Raw genomic sequence first — 11,492 nt, 5'->3', positions numbered from 1 at the left:
TGCGCCTTCGCGGCTGGATGCGCCTCTTCCGAGCCCAGCACCGCCTCCGCGGACGCAGGGACGACCTCGGGTGTCACCGGTGCGCCCACGCCCTCCTCGTGCAGTGCGTGCTCCTGCGCCTTCGCGGCTGGATGCGCCTCTTCCGAGCCCAGCACCGCCTCCGCGATGCAGGGACGACCTCGGGTGTCACCGGTGCGCCCACGCCCTCCTCGTGCCGTGCGTGTTCCTGTGTCTCCACGGCAGCAGGTTTCTCTTTAGTCGGTGCTGGTTTGTTTTCTGTTTGCAGAAATGCTCGTTGTTCTTGTTTCGTTGGGGTATTTGTATTTTTGTCTTCCTTTTTGGGAGCAGCGGCGTATTGTTCCTTGGCTGCGGTGTATCTTGTTGGAGAAATTCTGTCGACATTCTCCTTTTTGGTGGCCCCGGTTTCCATATTTGGCGTGGTCAACTGTGGATGAGATTGCATGAGCCGAATTTGCCTGGTTGGTGTTTCTCGCTTCACTCGCGGTTGCGTTGGCGGCTGGGGTTTGTAGTACAGCGTAGAGTCGTGCATCGGGGCGCGATAGGTCCTGGAGTACGCGTCGCTGTCTGCGTGGGTGTGTAGGAGAACACCCATTGCCGCTGCGTCGGCGGAGTGGCAGTTGTGTATGTGTAGTGTCTGTGGTTGCGCGCGACGCGGCTGCGGGGACGGTGACCTACGCGTGTGGCTTGAGGGCCGCTGGCGGTATGTTGCATGCAGGGATCGCTGGCGTTCGCGCTGCTTCCGTTTCTCCATCTCGAGGTAGTAGAGGCGGTTAACGAGTTCGTTCTGCATTCGTCGCGTGAGTACGCTGGGTATTGGCGAGCGCCGCCGCTGCCACCGACGGCGGCGAGTGGGATGCGGCGGGGACTGCTCTGCCGCTGCCGTGTGGGCTTGGACTTCGGCTACCACCTCGTGCTGCTCCACCGGCGCGCGGTCGCCCCAGGACAAAGTCATCAGACACGTGGAGGCGCTTCGCCTGCTGCGAAACGGACCTTGCGCCTCAAGGGGCGCCCCCCCACGCCTTTCCCCGCCGACGAGCAACAGTTTGATGTGCGGAGCGCTGGAGATGGGCAGTCGCTGTCGCGCGCGTCGGTAGCAGCGGAGCCGCCGCCCGGATGCGACGGTGACCTCGCAGATGGCACCGCCGATGCGTGAAGGGCCAGGTGGACAGTTGAACTGGACGGCGCGCCAGAGGTTGGAATTGTGGGAAAAGAGATATACATTCATCTGCGGCGACGGTGTTGCCGTCTCCCCCTCCACGAGAATGAGGCAGGGGGTGTTGTCTACGACGGCCGTGTCAAGAGCGGCGAGCCGCATGGCGGGCGGCGCCGTCGCCCCGCTGTGCCAAATGCGCCGCCATCTGCAGGTGGCGAGGTCCAACTCGTGCAGGTCGTCCAGGAGGTCTCCCGCCGCCGACGTCCCGCCGTACACGTACATGCTGGCGTCTCGGGTGGCCGCCGCGTGGCCGTGGCGCGGCTCCGGGCAGGCAGAACCGCCACAGACGTGCCTCGACCACGCGCGCGTCGACAGGTTCAACACGAGAAGCTCAGAACAGCTACACACCACCTCCACAGCCTCCCCTGCGGCCCCCTCGCCGGTGGAACTAGGGAGAGGTTGCAGGTTACTAGGTGACGATGACCGCGGCGCCGCACAATCACGCGACGCCTTACCGCCAACCACAAACATGCAGTTGTTGTAATACGCTGCCGCGTGCCGCCAGCGTGCCGTGAGAAGCGAATGGACCGCTTCCGCAGGTTGTATGGTCTTCACACGCTCAACGACTTTTTCGGCGAGGGAGATGCACCAGACATCCTTAAAGTACCCCAGCGGAGCAGCGCGATGGTCTTGCCTGGCCGCCGCGTCTGCGTCGTCGCACCCACCGATGTCTTGCGTGTCCGCCGTTTGGAGTGGCTCCATCGCGCTCAGGCCACCTCCGCCGTACACGTAGACGGCGTTTGTCAAGGGACAGTACACCGCCGTGTGCCCCTGCCGCGCCGTGAAATCCCACCGGCGGCGGCCACGATGAAAGTGCGTGGGGGCTGACGCGGCATCCGCGGCGAAAGGCGTCCACGCATTCGCGCCGAACGAGTAAAAGTGGAGCATGGGCTTGGCGCCGCCTCGAATTCCCCCCACAAGCAGCGCCCCCTCACGGCCGCAGCGGGTTAGGGTGTGGTAGCGCACGCGAAGCTGCGCCCCCTCCGGGGCCTCGACGGGGGTTAAAAAGGGCACAAAGAGACAACCAGGGTGCTGCAGACGCTTGTCCTCCTCCTCCTCCTCCTCGGCCACTTGCCAGCGTCCCTGGCTCTCGCTCTCGCTCGCGGCGCGGCCGTGGCGCGGCCCTCCCTGGTCAACGAGTAGAGAACCGTGGCTCCAGTCAATGACGGCTGCCTCGGCGTCGGCGAAGCCCGTGCCACACCCTGCGAGGGCGTCCGTGGTGATGCTTAGCTCGCATTGCCCGTCCACACGAAGCGAGACGTGCATTTGGGGCGCGTAGGCGTCCCCAAAGACAAATTGGGTTTGGGCTGGGGAAGCCAGCCCCAGCAGCGACACCGCCGCGCGTACCGTGGTGGCGTCCACGCACGAAGCGAGGTGACCGTCGCCTTGCTGCATCGTCGACTGTGAACGGGACCAAGACTGGGACGGGGAACGCCAGCGGGGGGGGCGCCCCCACCGCAGTGAGCGCTCCTCAGACAACTGCCGTGGCGGGGAAGCGTACGCCTCGTCCTGACGGATGGGGGTGCTTGCGACGAGCAACACGCCGTACGCCTCCCCTGGACGAAGTGTGCGTGTCACTCGCACAGCCCAAAGGTGCGGGGCGGGCACAGGCAACATGGACGAGCGTGCAGAACTCGATGCCGCCTGCACCCACTCCGCGTCAAGGTATAGCTGCAGGGCGTCGCTTATGCGAGACACGCCGGCGATGGTGCAGCACGGGGCCAGAGAGGTTGTGAGGTCCAACTCCAAATAATTAACGGCGTTCATGGAAGTCATGCTGCCTTGCAGCGAGGCTCCCCGCTCTTCGGGTGGGGAAAGGGTTTTGACAAACCGCTTTAACGATTTCCAGGCTGCCCGGCGCGCGTCGTGGCTGCAGTGCAGGTGCGTCTGTGGTGAAGGGGGCGGTGGTGTGTAGGGGACAAGCGCCACGCACAGCGTCCGCCGCGCCGCGTCGGTCACAAGAACAAACTCTCTGCACGGGATCGCTTGACCCCGCGGCTGCAGCACCGCAGCCATTTGCATCAACACCGACTGAAAGCGGCGCGACGCCCGCATCCGTTCGTCCCCGGCAAACTCGCAGGTGCTAGAGCGAAACCAGAGGCACAGCGCCGCCGTGGAATCCGACACCGAGGCCAAGGTGCCGTGTGGCTGTCGCAGCAGCTGACACGAGCGAATACAAAGGACATTCTCAGTCTGTGCATAGGTGCTGTGCTTCACGGTGCCGGCGAGCCGCAGCAGCGCACACTCCGTGGGCCGCTGAGAGTCAAAATCCATGGCTAGATGGACGTCGATGGGGCACGTGGTGGCCGCTTCCCTCTGCGACCCACCTTGTCCCGAGAGGAGCACCACGTGCCCCTCAGCGACACAGCAGCCATTGTGCAGCTGCTCCGCCTCTTCACGCGCCGCGAAGGCCAAGACCTGGCACCGCAGCAGGAGATTCCCATTGTCGTCGTTGGCATCATCCCTCGCGGCACGCGGCACAAACAAGACGCGATTAAACACGACCTCGAGATTCAGCCCATCCTGCAGGGGACCATGCAGCATCAGCTCTGTCCCCTCCACAACGCGGGAAAAGGCCCTTGCCATGCTGTCCTTGACGTCTGAGACGAGGATGCGGAGGGAGTGCGCCACGACACCGCCACGTTGATGCAGCAGAGCCACGAGGTTCTGACAACTTGGGGCAATGACTTGAAAGGTGTAGCTCTGCAGGCAGACCGGGCACTCGGAGGTGGCAACTGGCAGCGGAGATTTATGAGATCCGAGGCGGTACCGCAGGCTGAGGGAGGTCGCCTGGCTGGAGCTGTTCGTCATGAGTGGCACGGAGAGCCGCCTCCACGCGCCGAGTTGCAGAAGCTCAAGGGGGACACAGGCGTGGTACAGGATCCCCTGGGGGTCCGCTTCCGTGTGCAGTGTGGCCGCAATCGAGAGGCACGCAAAGGGGTGTCCCATTGGGAAGAAGAGGGCTTGAGCGCCGTTGGCGGACGCTGCGCCCTCCAGCGTCACCACGGCATGCCGACAGGGGGCAACGTCCCCCGACAGCGGCACGCACTCGAGAGACGCGACAGGGTGAGTAAGCCACACTTCTGCCACCACGTGTTGCCGCTGCTGTTGCAGCAGCGGCGCAAGTTCCTCGCCGCAAAGGAGTTCATCCAGACGCACCTCAACGTGCACGGGACGCTCCGCGCTCACCGCCTCATAGTTGAGGACAGCCTCGCGGTACGTCGACAGGGTCATGAGCATGAAGCCCAGGCTCACGTCGTCCGCGTCGCAGTGAACCGTCGTCTGCGCTGCAGCGGCTTGCCCCAAGTAAGGGTGCGGCGTCCACTGGAGACATGGATCCGCAGCTTCGTCTGCAGTGGCCCACGCACGCGGCAAGGGCAGAGGCACTCGGCCCTCGCCCAGCGGGCAGATGCCCGTCTCGGCGTTCTCGCCTGTGCCGCTCAGCGCCGAGGCGGAGCGCCACCCGCCACGGGAGAGAGAGGGCGAGGGTGTGCGGGAGTCCGTGGCGGGCGACTTCCCGCGTTTCGAGTATACTTCCAGCACGCTGCAGCGAACCCGCAGCGGCACAGATGCCGCAGCGTCGCGCACTGCGGGGCGGAGGCCAATGAACGACGGAAGGAGGCAGGGCGGGCCCATCTGGGCTACCTTGGCGGCGTTGTCACGCGTCGTCCCAACGGTGTTGAGTATGCAAACAGGCTGTAATGGGCTCGCGTCGTCGGCACCTTCAAGAGAAAGCGAGATTTCAACGACGCGGCTCAGTGCCGCATTTCGGCGGCGCAGCGAGAGCACCGAGGCAAGAAGCACAAGGCGATGCGACGGCGCCTCTGCAAAGAGGCTGGATGCCGCCGAGAGCTGCTCCTGCGGTGGCAGCAGCGGCGTGGCTGCGGGGACGCCACCACCCGTGCTACGGCCCTCCAACGCCCGCAGATGCCTGTGGCCGTCAGCTGCCGGGATGACTTCCCCGGCAACTCCCTCGCCGCTGCCAGGGGAGCAACCGGAGACGCCTACCTCCCGTCTTTGTGATGGGTCACGTGGTGGTGGGGCTGGGGTGAAGCGTCTGGGGTAACTGTTCAGCTCAAACAGTCTCCTTCCGCAGCCCTCGGCCTCGCCTGCGCCTGCGCCTGCCATGCTGCAGGAGAGGGTCGATGCGTGCTCGGCCGCGTGCACCAGCCCGTCCCCCGTGGACTGGGCAAGGTGCAGGGACCAAATCATCACCACCTGAAAGAACTCCGTCCCCAACCGATGTGAGCGGAGCGTGATAAGCGTCTCTGGCACACGACGGGCATCGACGCACACAACGTGGTGGGTGCTCTCGCCGTCGTCATCGGTAGGCGCTGGGGCGACAGCCAGCTCGTACGTGCGTGCGCTGCCGCTGCCGCCGCCGCCGTCCGCCGAGGAGGGGAGGGAAAAGGACATGGACGCCCCGGCAGAGGCGGGCAGCGCACGTGAGAGTGTGGCGGGCGCGTGCGTTGGGACGCCAACCCACTGCCACTCACACTGCGGCCCACCGAAGCGCACCGCCACTTTGGGCTGGCGCGGGATGCATGAGAAAATCTCAATACGAACGGTGGCGCGCCCGCTTCCCTCGTCACCCTCGTCTGCCATTCGCTTGCGCGCTCGTAGGCCGACGCGCCCCCTCCCTCCTCCAGAGAGCTGTTCCTTTTTGTTTTTGCTTTACTCTTTTTGTTTTTGTTTTGCTTTGTCCTTTTTTTTTTACTTTTGTTGTCGTTGTTGTCGTTTCCTTATTATATATATATTTTTTCCTTTTCCTTTCGCTTCTTCCTTTCTGGTCCTCCCTGCAGGTGAGGAGTGCGACAACAGCGACAGGGCGGTCAGAGGCAACGCGGTGAGGCGCCGCAGTGACGGGAGACGTCAGGCGAAGCACGCACACACACACACAGAGAGAGAGAGACGCGTGGGGGGAGGGCCCTGCGTGCCTGCAGCGAACTAAAGGTACCCCTCATTGAACCCAATGGAGACCGTCTGCTGCCCAATCTCCTGCCGCTGGTAACACTGCCGCAGCGCCTTGTTTTCGCGGCGCTCCCGCCCCAGCGTTGTCATGCGCCCGTGACCAGGCAACACGACGGTGTTGTCCGGCATGACCTCAAACAGCCGCAGGCTCTCGGCGAGGCGGGTTCCCGTCGCCCACGGCAAGTCCACGCGGCCCACTTTGTTGTAAAACAGAAGATCGCCCGTGAAGAGGAGCTTTTCTGTGGGCACGTGCAGCATCATGTGGCCCGGCGAATGACCTGGGGAGAAGATGTAGTACAGCAGCACGCCATCCCCAAAGTCGATGAACGAGGATGCCCGATTCGTGGCGGTGGAGAGGAGCATGTCGTTTCGCCGAAAAAAACCCCGGCGAGCGGCACGCGGGTCAGGAAACCCGGAGGCTGCAGCGTCCCCCATGTGCTGCGGCGTGTAGAGGTTCCGCCGCATCATGGGCAAGGTCACATGCATCTCTTCAAAGCGGCGGTAGCGCTCGCAGGCACGCCCAAAATTCTGCACCCAGCACTCCTCCGCGGGGCACCACAGGAGGGCAATCTCCTCACTACCGTCACTACCTTCCGCGTGTTCCAAATCTAGCTCCTCCTTGTCGTGCTCTCTCGGCTGCTGCTGCCGACGTCCACAGATGCTCAGAAAGGCATTCAAGTTGATGACGTTGTCAATATGACAGTGTGTGAGAAAAATGTGCGTCAGGGTGAGCGACGAGGAGGCGATGAAGGCGGCCCAGTCATCCGGCCAGTCATCCGCGGCGTCGATGAGCATGCAGTGCTTCGTGGCCCTATTGATCAGCATGTACTGGTTGCTGTCAAAGTTGTTGCAGTGATTGCGTCCAGCCAGCATCACTTTGGGCGACTCGTGCAGGACGGCGATGGACTTGGCCTCCAGCCGCGGGATGCGGGGAATCCCTGGCGGGGCCCCGGCACTGCCCCACTTGCGCAGCCGCTCACTGCGATTGACTTGGTTGGTCAGCGAGGCAAGGTTGGGGCCGTGCCCGCAGCGGGGACGCGGAGTGCGACGCATCGCTAACTGCAGCCGCAGTGTCTCTCGTCGCCGCGAGCACACACGCACGCGCACTGCACAGTGGCGGAGATGCGGGGAAGCGGAGCAAGAGAGACAGAGAAGCAGCAGCAGCAGAAAAGAAGGTGAGACCCGCAAGTTCTTTTTTTTTTAAAAAAAAACTTCGTTGCTGTTGTTGGCGGAGGACGCATTCGGCAGCGAGAGGCGTCGCCGCCCACTCGACGAGAAACAGCCGCAGCAGCGGCGGCCGAGTAGCACACGCACAAACACCCGTGAAGACAGGCGCACAGCCTCGCACCTCACGCAGAAGATCCCTCTGAGCAAAGCAACACTTAATACACTGCGTGACGGTCTCCTTTTCACAGCGGTCCCACGCCCTTCATCTCCTCCTCCTTCCCTCCTCTTTTTTCTTTCTTTTCTCTTTTTCGTTCTCTTCGCTTTTTTTTGTTCGCTTTGTTTTTTTTTTGACCTGCCCACCGCATCCGCCCGGCACGCACCCCTCCCCACACGTGCCACACACGACGCCCTCGTCCCTTTGCTCGCTCCTCTCCTCCCCCACTTCGGTCTCCATCTAGATGGATATATATATATATATATGTATGTATAGCGTTGTTGTTGTTGTTTCTGGTTTTTTACTTCCTTTTCGTATTCCTTCTCGTCATTCTGTTTGCCTCGCTATCGCTCCCTCCCTCCTTCGCTTCGACTCCGCCCGGCGTGCCCTCCAGCACACGCACTCGCACTCGCACACCCACGCCTTGGTGGGAGACAAGTATAAATACAAAGAAAAGCACACGCAGGTGTCATCAATAAAACAAACCCACACAACATTCTGCCCCACCCCCCTTTTTTTTTTAGTTTTACTGTTTCCTCTCTTGTCGTTTAACGCCATCCCCCCGCTCTCTCCCTCCCTCCCTCTCCCGTGCCTCCGTTGGGGGAGAGGGGACGTCAAAAGTTGCGGAAGCGGTAGCGGATGACGGGGATGTCCACGTCGACGTCGCCCATGCTGCCGGTGGCGATCAGGCAGCAGCAGTCCTCGCCGTCCTGCAGCTGCTCCCCGCGCTCCTGCACCACAGCGGAGACCGGCCTGCCGCGGTCCTTCGTGTTGCCGAACTGCGAGTAAATCATCTTGCCGCTGGCGAGGGCGATGATGAAGAGCTCCACCTGGTAGCGGCTCTCGAGCGCGGAGACCAGCTCCTGCACCGTCAGGTCGCGCCCCTCGTTGACGTCGATGCGGTCCCAAATACTCCAGCGAACGGACTGCCCGTCCGGCATCATGTACGACGAGCCAGGGGCCATGATGGGGTCAGAAAAGGCAAAGAACGGCAAAGCAAGATTGACAAAGGAGTTGCGGTAGATGCTAAGCTGCTCCTTTATCTCGTCCTGCGCGGGCACGGCGTTGGCCGGCCTGCCACTCTTCTCCCAGCGCCAGGTAAGCAGCAGGCGCTTGAGCAACTCCAGCCCCACGAGGCCCGTGACGAGGGCGGTGGTTGTCAGCATTGCCGGAATGATGTTCCCTGCGACACGCTTGGTGTGATGCACACCCGCGGGCGGAATGCTGTACGCGACGGCACGCATGTTCGAGCAGGCCGTAATGTACTCCACATGGTGGTTCGTAGGGTCATCCTTCTCGAACAGCAGCGGAAACATGCGGCGCCCGTGAAAGTTGCCCACCGGCGGCAGGTCCTGCAGGCGGACGTCGGCGGCCAGTTGTGCCACAGGCTCCTCCTTCTCCGTCTCACTGGTGGCAAAGACGGCTTGGCGCGGCACAAACGCAGGCACCGCGGTCTCCTGCGCCAGCCGCACCACCTCCTCGCGCGAGAGCATGAACGGCGGCAGACCGTACACGCACGCGAGCAGGTAGGCGCAGTGGTACACAAACGACACGCTCCACTCGGAGTCTGGCGCGAACTCCTGCGGGGTTGGCGGCTTTTTTGCACCGCTCCAGAACAGTTCCCCGTTATCGTTGCGCTTGTCAACCGGGATGTTGTAGAGCAGCTGTCGGAAGGCGTCATTAAAGTACTCATGGTGCAGCCTTCGCGCGATCCGCACGCAGTCCGCGGCGTCGGCCGGCCACCGCACCAACGCATCTCGAACCGCCTTCAGCGACAGTGTTTTGTTAGCCGGATCCCGCTCCAATTCGGCTGCAAACACGACGGGGTCCTGCAGGTACGCGTTGACCTCCTCGGGTGTGCTGGTGAAGAGCACGTGGAAGTTGTCCCGCGCCCACTGAATCGTGTGCTCAATGGCGTTGGGGAAGTTCTTCAAGGTGCAGAGCGGAATCGACTTCTCCGGCGGGTCATGGCTGCTGCTGTAGCTCTCCGTGCAGTAGGGGATGATGCACTGCACGTTGCACTTCGTTCCCAGCGTGCCACTCTCAAAAAGGGCCTTCCTGTAAAAGAGGCAGCGGCTATCCACGTACTTGCGACTCTCCACGTTGTCGAGCGCGTTGAGGACGACGGCGTGCGAGTCCCAAAATCTTTCATTAAAAATGCCCTCCGTCTCGGCCGAGACCTTCTCCACGAAGGAGTTCACCTGCAGGTCATGGTTGATCGCCCTGGCCGCCTCCCCCGCCACCTTTGACTTGTGCTGCCCAATGTGACTGTTGCGGAAGAGAAACTGGCGCGAGAGGTTGCTCATCTCAACGTTGTCCATGTCTGTGATGGAGATGCCGCCCAGCCCCATGCAGGCGGCATTCTTGATGAGCTCGCACCCCAGCGCCCCGGCACCAATGATGAAGGCCCACTGCGTCGACAAGTACGACTGAAACTCGGCCCCAAGAACCGCAATCTGCTGGTCGTAGCGACTGCCAGTCGGGGTGGGGGGGCGCAGATCCGCCTCCGTCACCTCGCCGCGGGCGACAAGCAGCTCCCTTGCATCGTAGTACAGCCATTGCTGTATCGGCGTAAACTTCCCACTGCACACCTTTAGCACCTCCTGCGAGGCGATGCCCCCAATGAAGCACGCCATCGGGTTAAGATTTCCATGAATCACAGAAAGAACAGACTTGGCGGCTGCCGCGTCAAGGTGGCCGCTGTTGCAGCTGCTGTAATACGCCTCGGCCGCAGTCAGCACGCTCTTCACCTCCGCGGGGGTCGATGGCAGCGTGCCGTGATCGTGCAGGGCCCGAAAGACGGCGTGCAGCGTGGCTGGGGCGTTCAGTTTGTGCTCACTATCAAAGACGGTAATAAATGCCGGGTCGGCGACGCTCTGCTCCAGGTCCTTAAATCCCATCAGCACGTGTCGCTTTGTTGTGTGGAGGTAGGCGGCGGTGCCAACGTCGATGGGGTCGTCGCCCACCACCGCCTCGAAGTTCTTCAGGCGCAGAATGTACGGCGAGATGACCTCCGCCACCTCGAACAGGTTCAGCGAGGAGGAGGCGGCACTGTGGCAGCGGCCGTGCAGAGCGGATGGGTCAATGTCCGCGTTCACCGCGGCAGGCGAGACGACACCTGTGAAAAAGATATGGCTCCCCACCTCGCACTCGTGGTTCTTGTCCTCATGCAGCGAGACGACGCCGTCGCGCGAGATGCTTGTGACGATGCAGGAGACCGTCTCCTCGCCGTCGGGGTCCAGCACGCTGAAGGAGGGCCCCGCGTCCACAAAGACGCACCCCACAATACCCCGGCTTTCACACGCCACAAACTTTACACCGTGCCTCCGTGCGAGGGCGTTTTCGCCGGAAAGCGCCGTGGTGCGTTGGTTCGCAAACACCACCACGTGAACGGTGGGGAGCACCTCATGCAGCGGGCGCGTCACGGCGGTGACGCTGACGAAGCGATTCAGCTCCTGCGCCCGCGCCGCCACCACGCCCGCCCGCGGCTTGCCGACGTCCTGCGGGGTCAGAAAGAAGTTCGTGCCGAGGTCCTGCAGGGTGGCGGCGCCATCGTCCATGACTTTGATCGAGCGCACCCCCGTGAGGGCGAGGTTCTTCACCAGCTCCGCCCCCAGCCCGCAGGCCCCCACGACGAGGACGTCGGTGCTGCCGTACTTCGCCTGCGTCTCGGCGCCCACGACGTACTCCTGCCGGTTGTACAGCTGACGCTTCTCTTCCTCGTGCGACATCGTCCCCGGCGCCGTTGTGTCTTCTCCCCCCTGCCCCCTCCTTTTTTTTTTGTTTTGTTTTGCTTTGCTTTGCTTTTGTTTGCACTGCTGCTGCTGCCTCGCTTGGTTGCTGTCGGTTTTGTCGGCTTCCCGCCCCCGCCCCCAGAGAAAAAGAAAGAAAGAAGGAAAAAAAAAG

At 62.6% G+C, this 11,492-nt stretch overlaps 3 protein-coding genes across 3 annotated transcripts, besides 6 other annotated features; all 3 read right to left on the bottom strand.

Moving 5' to 3' along the window:
• Positions 1 to 73: 73 nt before the first annotated feature.
• On the bottom strand, positions 74 to 5,839 carry Tco025E_02964 (uncharacterized protein; the record flags this gene model as incomplete). Its single annotated transcript, XM_029369887.1, has 1 exon — positions 74 to 5,839. The coding sequence occupies one exon, from the start codon at positions 5,837 to 5,839 to the stop codon at positions 74 to 76; it is 5,766 nt and encodes a 1,921-aa protein (XP_029230074.1).
• Positions 5,840 to 5,887: 48 nt separating this feature from the next.
• Positions 5,888 to 6,020: a sequence feature (A-rich).
• A 161-nt stretch (positions 6,021 to 6,181) lies between these two features.
• On the bottom strand, positions 6,182 to 7,258 carry Tco025E_02963 (metallo-beta-lactamase-like protein; the record flags this gene model as incomplete). The annotated part of the gene is made up of 1 exon (XM_029369886.1): positions 6,182 to 7,258. One exon carries the CDS (start codon positions 7,256 to 7,258, stop codon positions 6,182 to 6,184), a length of 1,077 nt encoding a protein of 358 aa, XP_029230073.1.
• Positions 7,259 to 7,336: 78 nt separating this feature from the next.
• Positions 7,337 to 7,373: a microsatellite.
• Positions 7,374 to 7,834: 461 nt separating this feature from the next.
• Positions 7,835 to 7,861: a microsatellite.
• Positions 7,862 to 8,140: 279 nt separating this feature from the next.
• Positions 8,141 to 8,182: a sequence feature (GA-rich).
• Positions 8,183 to 8,200: 18 nt separating this feature from the next.
• Positions 8,201 to 11,317, bottom strand: Tco025E_02962 (putative poly(A)+ RNA transport protein (UbaA); the record flags this gene model as incomplete). Its single annotated transcript, XM_029369885.1, has 1 exon — positions 8,201 to 11,317. The coding sequence occupies one exon, from the start codon at positions 11,315 to 11,317 to the stop codon at positions 8,201 to 8,203; it is 3,117 nt and encodes a 1,038-aa protein (XP_029230072.1).
• A 42-nt stretch (positions 11,318 to 11,359) lies between these two features.
• Positions 11,360 to 11,398: a microsatellite.
• Positions 11,399 to 11,460: 62 nt separating this feature from the next.
• Positions 11,461 to 11,492: a microsatellite.

The sequence above is a fragment of the Trypanosoma conorhini genome (assembly GCF_003719485.1).
Source record: "Trypanosoma conorhini strain 025E chromosome Unknown Tco_14.4_contig_00125, whole genome shotgun sequence".
NCBI lineage: Eukaryota > Euglenozoa > Kinetoplastea > Trypanosomatida > Trypanosomatidae > Trypanosoma > Trypanosoma conorhini.
The sequence above is the reverse complement of the archived record's forward strand: the minus strand, read 5'-3'. Positions and strand labels throughout refer to the sequence as shown.